This window comes from Anser brachyrhynchus (genome assembly GCF_964034855.1).
Source record: "Anser brachyrhynchus genome assembly, chromosome: 2".
NCBI lineage: Eukaryota > Metazoa > Chordata > Aves > Anseriformes > Anatidae > Anser > Anser brachyrhynchus.
In genome coordinates this window covers 66,881,601-66,901,016 of record NC_137695.1, presented here as the reverse complement: position 1 = coordinate 66,901,016, position 19,416 = coordinate 66,881,601, and the positions used below count along the sequence as shown (strand labels likewise).

General features: G+C 40.6%; 3 protein-coding genes across 9 annotated transcripts in view; 2 read left to right on the top strand and 1 right to left on the bottom strand.

Annotated features, from left to right (window-relative positions):
- Window positions 1-19,416, top strand: part of LOC308189729 (C-C chemokine receptor type 8-like) — a 66,016-nt gene that overhangs the window by 18,025 nt on the left and 28,575 nt on the right. Inside the window, exon 1 of one of the 2 annotated variants that reach the window (XM_080580131.1) lies at window positions 7,993-8,010. The exons of the other annotated variant lie outside the window; for it this stretch is intronic. The gene's annotated coding sequence lies outside the window, so the exon portion shown is untranslated. Of the gene's footprint in view, window positions 1-7,992; window positions 8,011-19,416 lie in introns of those variants that run through there. 2 annotated transcript variants of the gene reach the window in all.
- Window positions 1-19,416, top strand: part of GLB1 (galactosidase beta 1) — a 96,353-nt gene that overhangs the window by 58,612 nt on the left and 18,325 nt on the right. Inside the window, exons 16-17 of one of the 6 annotated variants that reach the window (XM_080580098.1) lie at window positions 7,345-7,379; window positions 7,906-8,044. The exons of 3 other annotated variants lie outside the window; for them this stretch is intronic. In XM_080580098.1, coding sequence (XP_080436224.1) covers window positions 7,345-7,379; window positions 7,906-7,987 — 117 coding nt within the window. In that variant the 3' untranslated portion in view covers window positions 7,988-8,044. Of the gene's footprint in view, window positions 1-7,344; window positions 7,380-7,722; window positions 7,873-7,905; window positions 8,045-19,416 lie in introns of those variants that run through there. 2 more of the 6 variants (XM_080580093.1, XM_080580102.1) reach the window with 2 other exon arrangements.
- CCR4 (C-C motif chemokine receptor 4) lies at window positions 8,221-19,298 on the bottom strand (the record flags this gene model as incomplete). Its single annotated transcript, XM_080580126.1, has 2 exons — window positions 10,510-19,298; window positions 8,221-9,314 (listed from the first exon to the last, which is right to left on the bottom strand). Exon 2 carries the CDS (start codon window positions 9,295-9,297, stop codon window positions 8,221-8,223), a length of 1,077 nt encoding a protein of 358 aa, XP_080436252.1. The 5' UTR covers window positions 9,298-9,314; window positions 10,510-19,298.

Below are 19,416 nucleotides of genomic sequence, written 5' to 3'. Positions count from 1 at the left end.
ATTGTCAGCGTGTATGGCTTTTGATGTGAAAATTTGATGCTTGTTTGACTTGGAAAGAATGTTCCTATTCTTATGAAGTGCTTATTTTTTTCCTGCTATCTGTTTTAGTGTGTTCATGCAAATTGCTGAAACCCCCTAATGATTACAAATGTCAAAATGTGAAGTAAATCAGGCAGGCACATCTAAAAGGGGTAAGGTTTCTGTTTGCAAACCTTCATGATTCAAGCAGTAATTGGCTATTGACTGAGAAACGTAAGGAAGAAATTGTTCAAAAACAAAGGCTTGTTTTAGAATCATCCCTTATGAAGTTGTTTTCATCTTAAGTGGAAGAAGATGAAATTCTTAAGGCAAGACATCTAATAATGAACACAGATTTTCTTCTGTACAATAACAAATGCTTAGTTTCATGCTAGTACTCTTAATCTGCAAAATGCCTTTGTTTTACAAAGGAGGGCACAGTATTTATTTTATATATTTATATATTTATATACTATATATATTATATATATTTATTTATATTTTACCGATGTAAGAGCTGAGTAGACTGAGAACCTTGGCAAGGCTGAAAACAAACTTAAAAACTTTTTTTGTAGTTGTTGTTGGTGGTGGTTTGTTTGTGTGTTTTTTTGTTTGTTTGCATGTTTGTTTTTTCTCCAGGGAGAAGTATAGGTTAAGGGTGCTATTTTGGGCATACTGGCTGTGTGACAGATAGCAACAGACCTGGTTAGGCAACTTATACAAGGTTTAAGTCTGCACCTTGTTATGATACGGAAGTGGAAACAGTGGAAGCTGTCTAGTAAGCAGCAGGTAATAGTGTTGTTTTTCTTTTTTTCCTAAGCACAACCAGTGTCCGTTCAACACGACTAGCTGATGGGTCTGTGCCAGGTCTCCTCCTGGAGCCTCAGCAGCTGCTTGTGTTGGAGTAAACACATCTAGCTTGTCCCATGCACCAACTAGGGAGATATGGCTTCTGCTGTAAAGGATCTCACAGACCATTTAAAAAAAAATTGTTTTATTTTTGCTAAAGCAGTACCTTTGTGGGATCTTACAGTTGCAGGTCTAGAAAACATGACAGATTTTGCTCGGAGGCTGTGTTAAAATAGACATTGATACAAGCTACTTTTATAATAAATAAATAGTAAATACGATTTACTCAATTATTAGGGACTATCAGCTTTTCTACAACTAATTATGTACAAATACTTGACATTTTGAGAACTCTTTTTACTTTTTTTTTCCCTCCAGGAACCTGAGAGCCCATATATAGCCAATGTTTTATATTGGCATGACACTTAATGTGTTGGGCATAGATATGGTCATGTGTCCTCCTGAAAATCCAAGCCATGTTTAGTCATTCCATATATTATGATTGATTTTTTTTATTGTGAGAACATCTTCAGTGCTATTATATATGAATCAGCATTTTATTATGAATTACCTTACAGAAAAGGTGATCTACTTTTTTTCCATCTGACCCAATTAGTAGTTGCCCTCAATCTGTACATACCAATTCCTGGTATTACAAGAAAAAAAAAAACAACAATACCTGAAGAAAAATTCTGCAGAAGCTTGGATATCTAATGCTGAGCTTGCTTTCTGGGGCCCTGGCTCAAATTGTTAAATAACTGGAATTTAACAATTGACTTTTAAAAATGCTGATTTGAGGTTTGATCAATTTAATTTTATTCACATATTCCTAGTTTGATAGTCAATAAGGCTCTGTAGTTTTTTACATGACTTTCATGAGGAACTTTGAAATTATCTCCATCAGAAGGAAATTTTTATAAGAATTTGGAGTAGAAATAATGAAATACTTAAATTCAAATATGATAAAAATAGGCTGCACTTGTTCTAAAATAGTTTGACTTTGAAGCTGAAACAAAATCTAAGCAATAGCATTGGTTTAGGTGTTGCTCTTTCATCGATGCCATCACAAATCCATATTCTCCATTGTTCAGATTTTCGTGAACTTGCCTTTTCTAATGCAAAATGTTTTGCTAGTGTAGTCACAACCCAGACATCCTACTTGTGTGATCACTGTGTGCGGAGAACTTGAGCGTTAGCTGGTGAGGAAGTGAATGGATTTACTTTTAACTCTGTGTAACTGTGGGAGAGGAGGGCTGTGGCACATGTGTTCATGTGAGAAGCAAGAGTGGGAGCAGGTGGAAGCCAACTTCCCGGGGGCGGGAGGTGTTGGCAGTTCCCTGGTATTTCTGATGAAAAGAAGTGAGTACTGACCTGAATTATGCATGGGTAGCTCAGCGAAGCAGAGCTGAGGAGCAAACGGCCTACATCCAAACTTCTTTTTTTCTTTCATTTTCTAAACTTTTCAGCCCCTTCTCTGTAGCAGGGCAAGTCTTTTGTCCAACACTTCATGTGATGAGTTTTACTCTTCTAGAAGTGCCAACAGGAATTTTGAAAGTAAGGGCAGACCTGTGCTCTGCAAACTCTCAGCAGAGCTTGTCTGCAGGACCTGCAGGCAACGTTGTTCCTTGCAGTCAACCAGCCTTGTTTTCTTTTCATTCCTGGTCCTTGTGAATGAGCAACGAGGAGTTGAAGTGCATAAACAACAAGGAAAGCCATCCTCTCTCTTTCTTGTCTGCAAGCTCTTTACACCTTTCCCACATACTTTAGTAGCGGAAAAGGCAAGTCACTCTGTCTGCGGTCATGGTCTTACTTGTGGTCAAATTTCAGTTTACCAGTTATGAGCAAGTATTGAGATCTGTTGTGGTCTTTGTTTGCTTTGATTAAGATGCTTTTGTGCTACTACTAGCTAGTAGAGCTCTTTCTATTTGTGGTTGATGGAGACTGGGTAAGAGTCAGGGAGGAACCTTCTCCTCTCTTACCTGCCCCAAACCATAATACTTCTCTGGGGATATTTAGCATAGTGCAAAGTCACAGTGCAAAAGAGACAAATATGCTTTTTTCTTACAGGGATGTTCAGCTGCCTTTCCAATCAGCTATCCCAAGTATATAAATCTCATCCCGAACTTGTCTGTTCAGAGCTACTTGTAAAATGCTGATGAAATGCCCCGACCTCTTTTGAGTAAGAGTGGATCTGGTAATGTAGGTCTTCATTCAGTCTTTGTTGTCTTACAGTACGCTAGTAACACTGAGGCTGCCTTTTATGAGGGTTTTGTATCTGTGGAAACAAATCAGATTCTTGAAGATCAGATTCTTGATTATTTGCTGTAGTTGTTAAAAGCAAAAACAAGGAAACAAAGACCTTCCTGGAATTTCCAAAAATTCTTAGTGTCCTAGTAGTTTTTATTTTGCAGCACCCAGAATGAAAAGCTTGCAGCATTTAGCTCAGCTGCTGCACATACTGAATGTATGCTGTTACTTAGAAACATTAAAACACGGAGAAACTTCAGCCATTCCAAGATGACTCGAAACAAAAACACCAACGCAAAAACTAAAGGTGTATGATACATCGATCAACCATGTACTCGGTCTGTGTTTACACAGAGGGTGCAAATTTTTTTTTCTTTCAGTAATCTGCTAACAGGATCCTTGCTCACTGGTGTTTTAAGACAGACAACACCCTCTACACCAGTGAAGAACATAATGTATTGGCATTACCTCATCATCTTCATCCATTTACCTCCAGATACCCTTCATATTAATCCACAGCCCTCCTCACACAACCTGGATGCAGATTGGAACCTTCCTAATTGGGACCTCTCAGATTTGGCTACCAGAAAGGGCACAGTGTGGGCAGCTCTGATCTAGAGTCTTCTTCACTGAGCTGAAATACAAATCCTCCCCAAGGAGAGCTGGGTGTGCCCTGAGAGTCTGTCAAAAACGTGCACCGTGTTCATATGGCTGAGCTCTTGCTCTGTGCCATAATTCCCTTAGCTATAAGATGGCAGCTTCTTTTTTTTTTTTTTTTTAATGGACCCATGTTGTGTAAGAGAAGGAGTTACTGTTTTCAGTGGAGATATCACACATTACTATTTTCAGTGGAGATATCACATGCTACTATTTCTGAGAGTTCAAAGGAGGACCAGAAACTAATGAAGAGAAAACCTTTGATCTGGAACACGGAGCATGGCTTGTGAGCAGCCTTCTTTTGAGCTGAGCATATGAAGGATCTGTGGAGGGTTATGTTCCTCCAAGGGAAAGAGTATAGCAGCATTTGGTAGTTGTGCCTGTGCTCTGTCAAGGAGTTGGGAAAGGAGCTGGATTTTGCCGGTCTGAAACAGATAAAGGGCTTTTCCACTTTTGAGCCTTGTTTTTGCAAGAGATGTCTTTGACTTGATTACTGTCCTGTAAGATTGGATTTTGTTCACTTTATTTTTCTGATGGATGTTGCCTCTGAACGACTGTGAAAAAGAAAATCTTCCTGGAAGCATCTAACTTGGTGTGTACCCACTTGATAGTGCTTGCTCTATCCAGGGTGATTCTCTATGACTGCCAGTGACACTGACATACATCATTGCTGTGTTACAGTAAGATTACTGCAGATGTGATCAGTACTACACCACCTTTGGGTGCTTTTATCAGATATGTGAATGCAAGGAATCTCATTGCAATCATATTGACTACTCATTTCCAGTCTTCTGCTTAAAAACTTATTTCATGGCTGGAGTAGTGCAGTCAACTTTCCTGTTGAGCTCTTTGTAGGCATTGCCCTTAAACATTTCAGTGGTCATTTTGACTGAAAGGCTCTTGATTTCTAACTGTAAATCAAGTCAAATGGAAATATTTGCATAAGGCCTGGGACTTGATGAGGCTGGTCTCAGGCCATGTTAAGAGAGAAATTCTAGATAAAAACAGGAAACTGTTATGAGCTTCTGGAGGAAAATGTGTGAGTGTAGATCACTGGAAGCATCCTGGTAGCAGGGAAGCATTGTAGTTCCTGTTGAGTTGCACTGTCCTTCAGACCAGGTGTCCAGACCTGTTGCTAGAACAGAGGCAAGCAACAGTAGCATAGGAAGGAGAGTAGTGATCTCTCAGTTTCTTTCCAGGGATGGCTTTCAGACCGAGCAGAGCAGCCTTCCATGATGCCTGTTCTGCACAATCAAAAGGTATGAAACCATGCTCAGGAGAAAAAGCTAGTAAGTGTAATTCAGCTGTATGTTTAGGGAATGACTGCACTGACCTATGTGTTGTATGAGAACAAACCTACCAAGATTTTTTTTAACCTTTTCATTGTTATTTATATTTGATGTCATGAAGCTGATTTTTTTTTCTGTCATCTGCACTTTTGTGGCAGCTTTACGTCCTCTCTTCAGTTGCTCTGAGTGGCCTTCTGAGGAACCCTGATGTAAAAATGTGGGTTTAGGAATGAGTCAGCTTTGCTTCACTCAAATATCTATCCATTTTCTTTCATGGTTCAATAGGTCTGTATGTACCATCTTTCATCACTTGGAAACTCTTGTTCAGCTAAAATGACACTTTTGGTCAAATGACATTTTGAAAATCCCTGCTTTATTTTTGTCTGTATTCATACGATTATCTCATCCTTTCTCACTGGCAGATTTCAAAGCCCTCTTTCAAAAGAGGACTGGCATTATCCACAGCAGGTCGGTGCCTGCTGGCAGGGAGGAGGGTTTGTTGCAAGTGATGGAGAGGAGACAACTACCAGTTTTGGTGAGCCTCAGTCCCAGGCTATGGATTCCTGTGCCCACCACTTAATGGTGAGGTCCCCCTTGTACCTGATTCAGGAAACCTGTCCAGAGCAAAGCTTTCAACTTTGTTGTTCTCACACAGCCGTGAAGTAGCTGTGAGTATTACTGGGAGGACTGGAAGAAGTTCGGTGGGCAGAGAAATGCGAGAGCAATGTTCACCAGGAGGAATCTCTGCCTGCACTGGGCACTCTGTGCACCAAGCACACGTGTACGGGGTGTGGGCCACAAAGCCCGGCAGTCACTAGCTTTTGAGTTTTGTGCGGAAAAAGGGCTTTACGCTAGCACAATTTAAAGTGATGCTGTGCATCTGCTGGGTGCGGCCTGTTAATTCCACACATGAATGGACACAGCATCCTCCCCCACCACAGGGTATGCGCCCAGAGCCAGACCAGCCTGCGAGCTGCTGGCCATCTGGTTGCCATTCCTCAGTGCCAGTCTTAGCTCCAGACCCTTCTTATCTTGTGCTTTCCAAGAGCCTACTATGGGTTGCTTTTTGCTTCCTGACCATTATTTTTGTTGGGCCAGCACAGGCAGCCTTTCACCTAGTCTGGAAAGCCAGGTCTCTCACCAGTTCCAGGTTTATCTGTAAGACCTCTTTGATCTTATTGACCAGAAGGGTCACAGAGTAGGACCAAGAAAAAAACAAACAAACAAAAACAACATCAACAACAACAAAAAAACATGATACGCTCTCTTGCTTCCAATTTAGTCTAGGCACTTGGTTGATGAATAGCTCAGCAAATCATGGTGCCCGTGCCAGCAGTGTCACGTCTGTGAGGTCGATATGCCGTGCTGGCTTGGAAGTGATGTGTTGTGGGGTTCAGTGACATCTGTGAGACTTTCCAGCACCTGATACTTGCACTTTGTCTGGCTCTTCCTTCCCAAAATAGGTAATAGAGGGGTTAACCCACCCCTTGAGGCAGTTTTCATATGTGGTTTACTCAGTGACTTGTAAAGTGTTGAATAATAAGAATTAAAATTCTTTTTTGTGGCAAGGAATATACTTTTTTTAGTATTGTAATGCCTTCCACAGCATTATCTGCATTAATGCAAGTCCTTGCTTGGAGCTGTCAGCATCAGTGAGCTGCTGATGGTAACGTATTCCCAAAATGAATTATGAAAGGTATGTGTGTGCATGAGTATTTAAGAGTGCTGTTTTTTATTTTCAGTCTGTCTGTTGTATCATGAGAGAGTTCCCATGAAGGTGAACTTGCATTTATGTTTCTAATTTAGGGTGATCAGGACAGAGGCACTATAATATTTTTACATTTCTACAGCTCTTTGCTCATGTATTTTAATGTTTTGTCTGCTATTTGTAGCCATATCTGAATGCTGGGTGGGCACCTTGTTATTGATGGCCTAACCAAGACAAAAGTCTTTCAGCTGAGTAGTTGTCGTGTAACAAAGAAGATGCATCAGAAATATTTTCCAGTATAGGTTTTTCAACTTTTACTTTTTCTACTACCACAATACTGATTTTTCCTTTTGAAAAAAAAAAAAATTTTGTGCCAAAATCTAAATGCTGTGTGAGTTTCCTTCCTGTTACCAATCTGATTAATATCATGTACATCTGTGAGCAGCTATTGGCGTATCACACTCTTTGCCTTCTGCTCTGTTACCAAATGCTACAGTTCTTTGTGTGGTTAAATTACGTGTGGATAAATTATGGCAGACCTTTCCTACACTGCCTCTCTTTATTTTGTTTTGCCAGATACATACACAGCGAATGAAAATTGTGTCTTGGAGGTAGGTATTTCTGGAATGAAGAACATTCACTTAAAAAGATACTTATAATCAAGATACTTCAAATTTACTCACACATGCTGAAAAACAAATTTAAAAAACACTTTTATTCCAAAAAAGTCTGAACATTTTTAATGTTAATTAAAAAAAATAGAGAATTGCCATCCTGAAGTATGGTGATAAAGTAATTCAAAATACCTATATATATACCTAAATTTAGGTATATATAGAGCTCGGATACCTGAGAGAAAATGTAGCTATATTTATAGCACAGTATAATGCATTGGCTTCCTTTCTTTGTGCACAGAAAGAGTGCATTTTGTGTCCTTTTTTTTTTAAATGACAGAAGGTGTATCCTCTCCCTGAGATGAAATGTATAACAGTGGCCACTAAGAGTCTGAGAAAACAAGTCCTACACAGATCAGCTGTAGAATAAAAAATATGGTAATAACCATCCTTATCCTTCAAAGATATTTTCCAAGTGCACTTCCTGATGATGAGGAATTCTCTCCTTCACCCCTCCATGCAGGCCAACCTCTGTCTTGATGCTGGTGAAAAACAAGAAGCAGAGCGCAGTACTTGCAGTGAGCCGAGGCTGCTGTGAAATCTGAGCAGTGATTTATAATTGCAGCAGGTAAAACTTGCATGTCCATCTCCTAGGTTTCACATCTAGGACAGCTTCTGTCGTAATATTCAGAAAAATCTAAGAGGCAGAAATCAAAGCTAAAGTAAGTTTATTTTCAGGCGCTAGCTTATTAGATGCTTGTGCATTTGCTTAGCTTTTCAAAGTTCCTGATTTTGTCAGTTTGCTTTCTGGTGAGTTCAACAGTTGGTCTGAAATGCATTACAGCGCATCTTGATCCCCAGTAGATTGTGTGTGGAATGAACTGGTAGACTCGGTGTGGTAACTGATGTGAAGTCCACACCACTTGCAAATATCTCCAGGTAACCACCAGTTCTTAAAGAGCATCTTCAGGTACTTCTTAAATTTTTCCCCCATGAGGAAATAGATGACTGGGTTGAGGCAACAGTGAAAAAGGCCGAAAATTTCCGTTATCTGGAATGCATAGTCTAGATTCCTGCTTGCTTGACAGTCTCTAATGACTCCAATAAGTTCCAGCAATTGTAAGAAAATTACAATATTGTAAGGAGTCCAGAAGAAGAAAAATACAATCATGACAGCAAAGATCATCCTCACAGCCTTATTCTTTTTCTCATTTCTACAGTGGACTAATGTTTTGATGATCATGGAGTAGCAAAATGCCATAACTATAAAAGGGATTAGAAGCCCTAAAACATTGATTTCCAAAGTGGAAAAGAGTTTCCATGTTGTAAAATTTCCTGGATATCTGTGCTTGCAGGTAGTATAATTTTGCTCATGGTAAGATTCTCTAAATACAAGTTCTGGAACTGAGGCTGAAAGAGCCACCAGCCATACAATAACACTGGTAATCAGGCCATGGAAAGTAGTTCTTGCTTTCATGGAAAACACTGCACGAACAATTGCCAGGTATCTGTCTATGCTCATAAGCATAATAAAAAATATCCCACTGTAAAACCCAACCAGATAGATCCATGAAATGATTTTACACCAGGGAGTTCCAAAAACCCATTGGTCTATCGCAAAATAAGACCAGAACGGCAGGGAAAAAACAAAGAGCAAATCTGAGACGGCGAGATTTAGCAGGTACACATCAGTCATGCTCTTCAGTCTCTTGTATTTGAAGAGGACCACTATGACCAGAATGTTTCCCATTAGCCCAACCAGGAATACTAGGGTATATAGAACAGGTAGGAAGGAGGCTGCAAACCTCTTGACAGTTTCCTTACTGCATGGTTTTGGGGCATCGTTATAATTATCGTAATAGTCATATAAGGTTGAGGTGTCAACTTCAAAGGACTCTGTACTTGAAGAACTCATGTTTTTTTCCCAAATTCCTGAGAATGAAAGAATATAAAAATGTCAGTGACCTTGTCTTCATGATGACCATGTGGTTACTCCACAAGCCTGAATCACGTTGAAAAGACTGCAACACACAAAGACTGACTTGCAGTTCCAATGCACTTCTCATTACAGATCATCAAGCAATATTCAAGTACTATGGGATGCTTATATGCACACTTGTAAAGTACTGTCCTTGGCATGCATGTGCTCAGTCCTTCCAACATGGTGCAAATCAGATGTGTCAGACTGAACACTATCCAAACTGCAGAGAGGAAAGCAAATAGGGATGAAAGATAACAGACTATGTACCTCAAATCAGAGAGGGTTAATCCTGTGTAACGTAAAGTAAAAAGTGAAGCCACTGTTCATAGCAGTTCAGGTTTTTACCCATCTTTTCACTCAGGCAAACATCACTGAAAGAAGACAGTGAAAGGTGACATCAATTTTCAGTAAGTGCTGTCTTCAGTGGTGAAGTGAATAACATGAATTTGTCATCTTATGTATGTTCTTTTCTAATAGATACAGAGTTTTAAGTGATGTTACTTCGAGGTTGACCAGATCACATAATGGATGCAATGCAAATACACCATTGATGTATTACTATGTTTTTCACATCACAGCAGGTGTCATTTCTTAGCCTAACTTACTAGAATTTTTGCAAGCCTGTGTTATGTCTTTCCCCTTTGTCTTTATTTTTATGAATGGGAAGCAGAGGAAAAGTGAGTATCATTGCTCTATTTATCTTCAGACTGTATAGTGCTACTACAGTGCAGCAAGCATTGACTATCATTAACCTGACCCCTACTGCATGTAATCTCAGTCACAACTTTCCTGTCTACAGTTCTGTTCTGTTATACACAGAGAGGAATTTAATCTGAATTACGAGTCACAGGGACAGAACTGTTCAACACCAATGTCCTAGAGATGACAGCTCTGCAACACTAGCACCTAGTCACACCTGAATCTAATCTACATTCTGCATGGCTATTCTACTTGAGCATTTAAAACTGAAAACAAATACTCATATAATGCACACACACTCAATCCTGATTATGCAGAATTTCTGAAAATTGCTGTAAAAATTACCTGAGTGGCAACAAAAGGTAAATGAAAAAGCATTACAGTCACACACGTGATGAGCATATAACATAGACAACTCTTTCTAAAACTAAATTTTGTAAATGTTACCTTTTCTCTCCTTTTCTTCTCAAATGATGCAAGGAAGAGTCTTGGTTCTAGTGGAGTGAATCACTTGCTTTTGGCCAGGTAACTCTGTCAGTGAGGTGCTGCCTACACTGCGATACCCAGCAGCTGCAAAAAGCAGATGTCACAAGGTAGCTGTGTCTGTCAACGGAAACTGTGTACTTCCTTACAGATTGTATCACAAGTGTTTCTCTCCTCAGTGCTCACCAGAGATGGTCCTTTAAATGCAGAAAAGAAATTTAAAGTGTCTTATGGTGTGGAAGGAAATACAAAGTTTCCAGTGAGAGCTGGATTGCTGAGTTAAAGCCCCTTCATCTTACCCAAAATCGTTAAAAGCAGATGTCAATAAGTAGCTCTCATTCAACAGAAACTGCTCTTTTTCATGGGTTGTAAAACGCATCTCAAACTCAGAAAAAAATAATGAAAGGATCATCTGTAGTGAGCAGAGAAGAGGGAGGCACTTGATGGGTGTGTGGGAGGTGTGTTTCTAGTCCCTCTATGTGGGATAACTGATTTTGCCAGTTATACCATGTAACTGTGGTAATGAAGAGCTGTATAGATTTAGTGTAGGGAAGTCTCCTTTTGTTTATTCTTTGATTTTCCTAACCCCTGCTTATCTTGCTAAGAAAAGAAATGAGGGCATGCAAATTCACACTGCCTTTTTGCTTGATGTCTCCCATAGCAGGTTTTATATATGGCAAAACTACTGCTGACCTGATGCAAATGGTGATAATGGTCAAACTCTCACAAACTATCAAATAGTATGTAGGATGTCGCGGGTGTGTGTGGTGTAAGGGCTGGGGGTTTCTCATGGTTTTTATCACAGCATGAAGCCTATCAGTTTCTACAAATTTCTCCTGAGAAGACAGTGAGCCCTGTCTCTCTGGGGATCTGGGGAAGGGGGATGATCACAGAGGACGTGCTGGTCAAATGGGATGGTTTTGAGTCCCTCTGGCAGAACAGCTATGCTTGCAGCTGGCAAATGCTGCTCTCCCCTATGTCCTAAAAGAGGCTGGCCAAGCAGAAGTAAAAACCATTTCTCAACAGGGGAGGCTGCTTGCTTGTTAGCAGGAGAAACTGAAGAGTCACTTTGAGAAGTACAAACAAGAAAACTACAGGAGATGAGTAGGAGGGAGGGAAAATAATAGATCCTAAACAGGAGATATATCTTCTAGATCAATCTCCTGTGTCATTCTGGACACAGATATAACTTTATGCTCAGTTTTGCTATTTGCTGCTATCCTATATGCCTCTGACATTGTTACTCTGCCCACTAGCTTGTATTTGGCTGAATTGTTTCCTCCAGAAAAGCTTGATGTGAAGACAATGCGAACTGTGGGATCTACTGGTTTCTTGTTCGCCAGAATAAAATACTCATATGGGAAGTAGCTTCTCAGTCGTCTTTCATAAAATGCATCTGTGGAGAGTTTTAAATAGGTCACTGTGAGATCAACAGTGCAGGTTATTACTCTGCAGATCATGTATGTCTTCTCTTCAGTTTGCTGACAGTCTTCTAAAGATGTGGACATCAGCTGAGCAGGCAACACTGTGGTACCAGTTTCATCAGCTCTGTTAACAGAAACTTGAAGCTGTTCCTCTTGCTGCTCTTTTGTCCCTGCAGGGCCTCATTAATCTCTTTGACATATTGTTACACAAGGGGCATAATTTCAGCCCTTTGTCTGCAGTAACAGTGACATGAAACCTTCTTTTAAGCATATGCTTTTCAGGAAAAAACACCTCATTTCTCTGTAGGTATCGCCCTTCCTTAGTTTTAGCTGCAACGCTTTTGCCTCAATAACCACCACTCATCTGTATGCCTGTCTTGTCCCAGTCATTATTTTCTACTCCAACAATCTGGTCATCTCCTTTGAATTTCATCGGTGCTGATTTTCCTTGTGCCCAGATGAAGCAGTGAATAGAACTGAATGGGATGACTTCCCATCACTAGCAACCTTCTGAGGTCTGTCCACTTGTCCTTAGCGTACATGCCACATTTCAGATATGCTTCTGATCTTTCAATTGTAATGTAAGCAAGGACCAAATCTGCAGTCTTATCAATGCAAATTTAGCATAATTCATATAGCACCAGACAGAAGAAAGGACCTATCTGGCATACTACTTTTACCCCGGCCCTCCCTTGGCTGAAAGACTTTCAAGTAGCAAATGCTTCGAACCAGCTGAATGCATCTTTCTGAACCTGTCGTGGATGGAAAGCTGGGACACCACCACCAGAGACATTGGGCAGCAAAGGCTCCTTGTCAGAGCATACTTCTGTTGCTCTGGTGGGGTGGGGAGGAATGGCTGGATCACAGTGTCTTGAAAGCAGCAGTAATGTTACAGAAGCATACCATATCAGTGCACTTCATGTTCCCTCAGCAAATGGGAAGAGCTGTCTTTGTAAGGAGACTTTTAGCAAGTATGACTTCAGAAAAAGGAATGAATAGCCACAAAGAGAAGAGAGATTGTGGCTACTTAGGATTTGTGAACTCTAGGTAATGAAGCTAAAAAAACATCTGCCAGTTCATGAAAATGAAAAGGATGAAAATGAACCCTGAAACACCTGATGGTCTGTTGATGAAAAAAGTTCCTTTGAGAACTTACTAGTAAAACTGCAGAAAAGATGAAGAAAAGGGAAGAAATCTCTGATCAAATGAAATGGTGCAGAAAATGAATGAAATGTGTTTTGAGTGAAGGATCTTCTGTGTCTTGGAGAGAGAAGAGCATGAAGAATCTTAAATATAACTAATCCATAGATGGGGAGCTCTGAGGTTCCCTGCTAACGTGGCAGGGTGTCTTTTTTTCAGAGAAGAGCCTGGCAGAAACTAACAAAAAGGGATGGCAGGAGACCACGAGGTTAAGAGAAAAGGGGGAAGGGATCTTAGTGAGATGCAGAGGATGTTGCTGTAAACTAACAGGTTGGCAGGAAAGGGGGAGAATAAATAAGAGGTCTTACCTCTTTACTAGGTGGTAGCAGGTACGTGGTGCTGGCGAAAAAAATCACAAGAGCGCAGGGATGTGGACCAAATCTGATTAGCCTGACTGAGAGGTGTCTAGTCCTTTGTAAGGGCACAAATCAGAACCAAAAGAGGGGAACTTAATAAAAACTAAAAGCAGAACAACCCAAACAGTGAAAACCCTGCTTCTTGCCAAAAGATGATTTCAGCCACTCCCTGCTTTTATGGAAAATCTTATTTTTAACTTGCCATCTTGCAGGTTGCACACTAGTCTTGCCAAAGGAAGGACTGGAGATAGATCTGTGAGTCTAATCCGTGGGCTAGATGCTGTTACTGTGAGGCACTCACCACTGATACACCAAAGCACCACCTATTCCCTGTGTTATCTGCATTGGCCATGGATAGATGATTCAGAAGTGTGTATTAGAGAAGAGGTTGTCCAGAAGAGTTTGTCTCAGGAAAGAGGCAGGTGACAGTGACTAAAGATAAACTAAAGATAGATCAGTCTTTGATCCAGGCTGCCGAAGTGCACAAGCAGGTACCTTTCTCAGCGAACAGTCCTCTCCATCAGGTGGCCAACCTCTTCTTGCCTGGTCAGGCCTTGGGCCATGCCCTTGCAATTCAGGTGAACTTGAATCACAGTTTGCATATCTATAGTGCCAATCCATTCTTGTTAGCAAAAAGCTTGTGTCACCTATTCATTGTGCAGTTATCTGCCTACTAATTTTCAGATTATTCCAAATTTACTGTGCCTGACTAAAACTAAAACAATCTGATAAGAGAACTAGATGCAGAAAATGAAATAATTTCTTAGTTCTAGAGACATCCATCATCTATACTCTTTTCCCAGATGGTTCATTCATAATTTACCTCAAATGTTTTGAACATATGAATTCCCTTTGGCTAAGACAGCTGCTTGTGCTGAAGAAGTTTTAGGAAACAGAAGATTTAGGTCTTAGATGGTCATGCCTATTTTATTTGCTTAATGGTGGTAAGTTGCATTTCCCTACATTATTTTTTTTCCCTGTGGTTTGGTCCTATTTATTCTGCTGTTTGTATCCACTGTTTGGATACAACCAAATTTGTTTTCAACAAATTTGCTTTCAACCTAATTTGCTTTCTTTCTCTGTTCTGTGATAGCAAAGCTGCTATATTCAGAACTGCTCACAAAAAAGAACTGAAACTTTAAACCTTAAGCATTACAGAAACAATCATTGTGTATGCTGAATTTTACTTAAAATAAAAATCACTAATGCAAAACAAGAGTTGTGTTTTTGAAATCGAAATGATACCATAAGGATCTTTCTTTGTCTTGTTCAGTGATCAAGGAAATGTTCCCAAGCTATTTCTACAGGAAGTTGACATATTTGCACTATTTCCAAGTCTGAGGAATAGTTGATACCTGAGATATATGTTTTCTTTTGTTTCTCAGACAACGCCATAATGTTTCAGTTAAAGGCTGCTCCCCACCAAAAAATAAATATGTAATTAAAGACAAGGCAGCAATGAATAGCAGAGGTTTCCTCAGGCCGGTTTGTTTAATGTTCATTGTAATGAGTTTAGATACGAAGGAATTATGGCATTTTGGCAAAATCCTTAGTTTTCTGTTTGCTTTGTAGTAGTGCCTCCAAGACCCAAATACTGTAGTTGTTGGTAGTCTTCAAAAGCTTGTTAACAGACTGCTCTAAACATCTACACAACAGATACCTTCACACTCTTTCCTGGCATGTCCTTGGGCAGTATTTGTAACATAAATGAAGCTAGTTACAAAATACAAAGTACTTTCATAGGATCAGGACTAAGAAGCAATACTTGCTGTTAACAGTTGCTACAATAATCTTCTTTCTATGTTTGTAAGACCCAGGCACTCTGCATTGCCAGGTGAAAGCTGTTTCGCTGCTAGTTCTCTTCAAGACAAGCTGTATAGACAACCTATGTAATATTCAGTTCACTTTTTAATAACAGGCAAAACCTCTCAGGGTGCAGAAATAAAACTGATAGGAACAAAAAGTAGGGCTGAACAACTCTTATCGGTTTTCACTGGAACTTATCACTCATCTTTGTGATTAACAAGATATTCCGATGCTTTTTGTGAACTTGATGAAACACTTGTAGTTAATTTAACATCCACAGGCTCTTATTTGCTCAATAAGAACACACAAATAAACCAAAAATAAATGGAGAAATTGACATTTCTTCCACCAGCAGGGCATAGTGACTACTTCTTCCTTACTTTTCATAAATATATTTTTCCTGCTCTGTACTTGTTCATCACTGACTCTAGTTGCTAGACTGCGGTGTCCTACTTGATCATGAATGGCTTTTAAGTCGATGGAGTTTGATAATGCCACCCTGTGGTGGAAATTAAAAGAATGCATTGATGCTAGAGATGGGCAGAAGAAATAATGGAGCAAGCTCAAGGCAGAGGGTCCTTCCTACAGGGGGAGCAAGAGTGATTACAGGGATAGTGAGAATTTATGGTGACTCTGGAGATACTTCACTCCTTTAGCCTCGTGTAAAAAAGGTGTATGCCACTGCCTCCAGTTGCCTTTTTTTGGGAATCTGTCTAGATCTGTAAAATCTAGCCTGTGCGTTGATTGTTGTCTTTATTGTAGCTTGTAATTTGTCCTTCTCTTGCATTGTGGCCTCCTGATATGTGAGCTACCACAAGGCTCTGGAAAGCAGCGACTGTCAGTGGGACCAATAAGGAACCAAAACACAGACCAAGTAATGATGATCCTTAATGATTCAAATGAGGGTTCCCTTCAGAAAAATCAGATGACCGCAGTCTATTTCCTAACAAAGGATCCCAAGAGGAAGAAGGACTAGAATAAAGCAAAGACTTGCTGGAAAGGGACTCTGGAGCTGCTGGTTGACATGTCCCTGTCAAATTTTAGTCAGTTCTGATACTTCCGTGGTGTATAACGTACTAACCCAGCTTTGAGCCTCCTCAAATGCCTTACCACTAGGGCAAAGAAAATGTGTTGGTGAAGGTACTTCATCCATGAGGATGAAGTCCCTAATGAAGTCGTCTAGTGAGATGTCCCTAAATTCCTGCATGTGCTTACCCTAGTCCCCATCCAAGAGTGTTTTAGGCCATCAGCAACACCACTTGAGGCCCTTCCAGTGGGAAATGTTCCCAGTTTCCTAGTGGTCTTCACTCAGGCTATGTTTATGTTGCTCAGAAATTGCCCTGGGCAAAAGGGATGGCAAAGGGATGTGGACAAAGGTGTAGCAATCTGCTCCAGGTGCCATTTACTTCTGGTTTGTTCCTACCTGATTGGAGCCCTGAAAAATAGCTGAAGCTGCATCTCAGGGCTTCAAGCAATTCTTTCATGCAAGGAACTGTTCTTGTAAAGTCACTAGCATAGAGAACTGCACATAGAAATAGCAGCACAACCCTGACTCGTGGGGAAAATCTCATCAGCAGAGCTGTGGCGCCATCTACTGTTCTTCTTCATCAGCTTTGTCCTTGTCCTCCCTGCCAATCATGACCATCTCAAACTGTTTCTTTGTGTTAAGGTGCTGCTGGTTTTAATTTTAATGTAGCATTTATGGGCTAAATGCAAACTTTTTGTAGGGGAACTGCAGCTTCTCTCCGTTGCCTGCATATCCCAGCATGTAGATCTATGGGCCAAATGGTTGGTGACTGAACTATTGAGATGAGTGGTGAGGTAACACCAGTTTCCTGCTGCAGAGGCTTTTCTAGAGAAGTCGTGTCTCTGAATAAAGGCTGCAGTTAACTGAAAGTCCAATGGAGGGACTTAAAGAGACACCAGCGGGCTTTCAGCCAGGCTCAAATGGTGCAAAGAATACCTCCAGGAGCGCAATGTATAAGATGAGCAGAAATCTAGGGAACTAATGTGGTTCATGGAGGCTGGAATGTTTTAAGGGGCAATTGCAACAGAGCTCTTCCTGTGAATGCAAACCAAACAAAAATGAAGATTCTGGTTTATAATGAATTTTCAAATATTTACCACTTCTGCTCTGAGGAGAAATTACAACAGTTCTGTGTTGCAGAGACCAATGTCTGGAAACCCCCTTGATGCTATTAACTTCACACAAATGCTCAAAAATTGAGCAAATAGGCCTTGCACATAAATAGCAAATTCTATATAACAACTTGCAAATACATGGCATAAAAAATTATGATATTATGCTGACAATCCTTGAAAGCCTTGCATTGCACAGTGTCTTAAAGAAGACAGAAAAAGTGCAGGTTGTCAGCAGGAGCTCTGGACTGGTGAGTGAGGGATTTTTGCACATGCAGTTTGCACAGTGTGGATTGCAGAGAGCCCAGGCTTGTCAAAGCAGTTTGACCCACAGTAGCAAGTCTGCACTACTGGGGATGACACATCTTCAAGGTGTGTATGCTGCAATGTACCATGCTGGTGATGTGCAGGATTTTTGTAGAAAGACTGGGGCTTTCCTAGAGAGCTGGCCAAAAGCTCAGGCTTGGGCTTTTCATTCTGGTGGTGGTGCATGGGTCATATTTAAAAACCACCTTTTACTCTTCCCACTCAGTAGCTCACCATTACCTGAAAAATAAAGCAAAGACTGAAAAAAAATGAGATCGCAGTACTCAGTCTAGCAATAAACCCTCTTCAGGCTGATTTCATACAGACAACTTCTTGTTTAGTCTCGAGTACCTTCCTCTTTCTGTCTGCACTTCTTAGCATTTCTTAAAAACACTACAAGGAATCGCTTGGGGGTGGGGGCAGGTGGACTTTCCTTGCCTAGACAGACTGAACTTTGAAAAGAACTTTAATTTCAAGTGATGCTTAAGCTACACTTAATCTTATCCAAGAGGTCCGGAGTCTGGAAATCCACTTACAGCTGAAATTTTAGAAGTTGAGTGTGTATGATATTTTTACACCTAATATATGGCATGTTATGAAAAGGCACTATTATGCCGTAGATTGTGGTAAATATACAGTAGCAAAAAAAAATTGAATAATATTTGTTGAATTGATGTATGTGGAAAATTACTCAGTTAATGAATGGAAAGGCTTTCCTCCCGGCTCTCTTAAAAAACATGGTGTTGTTGAGGTCCAGAAAGACAGGGCCTACCCCTCCCACCAATACTCAGGAAAAACTTTTTTGTGTTATTCAGTAAGCAAGAGCGTTTCATCACATTTGGTATGTTTGTCAGTTCCATCGATGTATAAACATAGTTCCCATTGGTATGGACTCATTTTGTAAGACTGGTCCTTGATTTTTGCTTGTATGGTGATCTCAGCTTTCCAGGCAGCAACAGTCCTTTTTTCACACACTTAACTCCAGCCCACAGGTCCTAAAAAAATCCCACTTGTCCTTGTGGCAGATAATGGCAGGAGCTTTCCAGGGAGGCCCAGGTAAAGGACTCTCCATTGTCTTGTCTGATTTATGTTTTCCACCCCCAAAGTATTGTCACTGCAAGAGTAAGAAAAGGATATGTGGGGGCTGTTGAGTGCACATAGTAAATATGTCCTCTGCAACACATTAAATCCGGGTACACATGAAGGTCTCCATGGGAAAATAAACTGTGGTGAGGGAGGCCACAACGGCTGAGGAAGGTTGTGGCAGACAGCATGGATTAGTGGTTATTTTGTCCCCAAAGCTGTTTTTGTGATAATATAGACACAGTTGGTGTTTACAAGGTAGGGCAAGCAGAGCATGGATGTGAAGCATGCACTTACCAAGTACTGCAAACGATGGCCAAACACAATGACACCCCAGCCCATACCTCCAATTCCAGTTGTCCCAGCATGTGCTCGTGTCCATTTGCTAACCTGGCAGGCCCTCGCTCAGCAGAGCACTTGAGGAAGTGCTGAGTGAGGGGTTCTACCAAATTCTGCCCACATATATCAGGAGAGGTGCCTGCTGGCACAGATTAGCTCTGGGTCAGAGCAGTCGTTGCTCTGGTAATTGCATGCTATGAACACTGAGTGTACTGTTG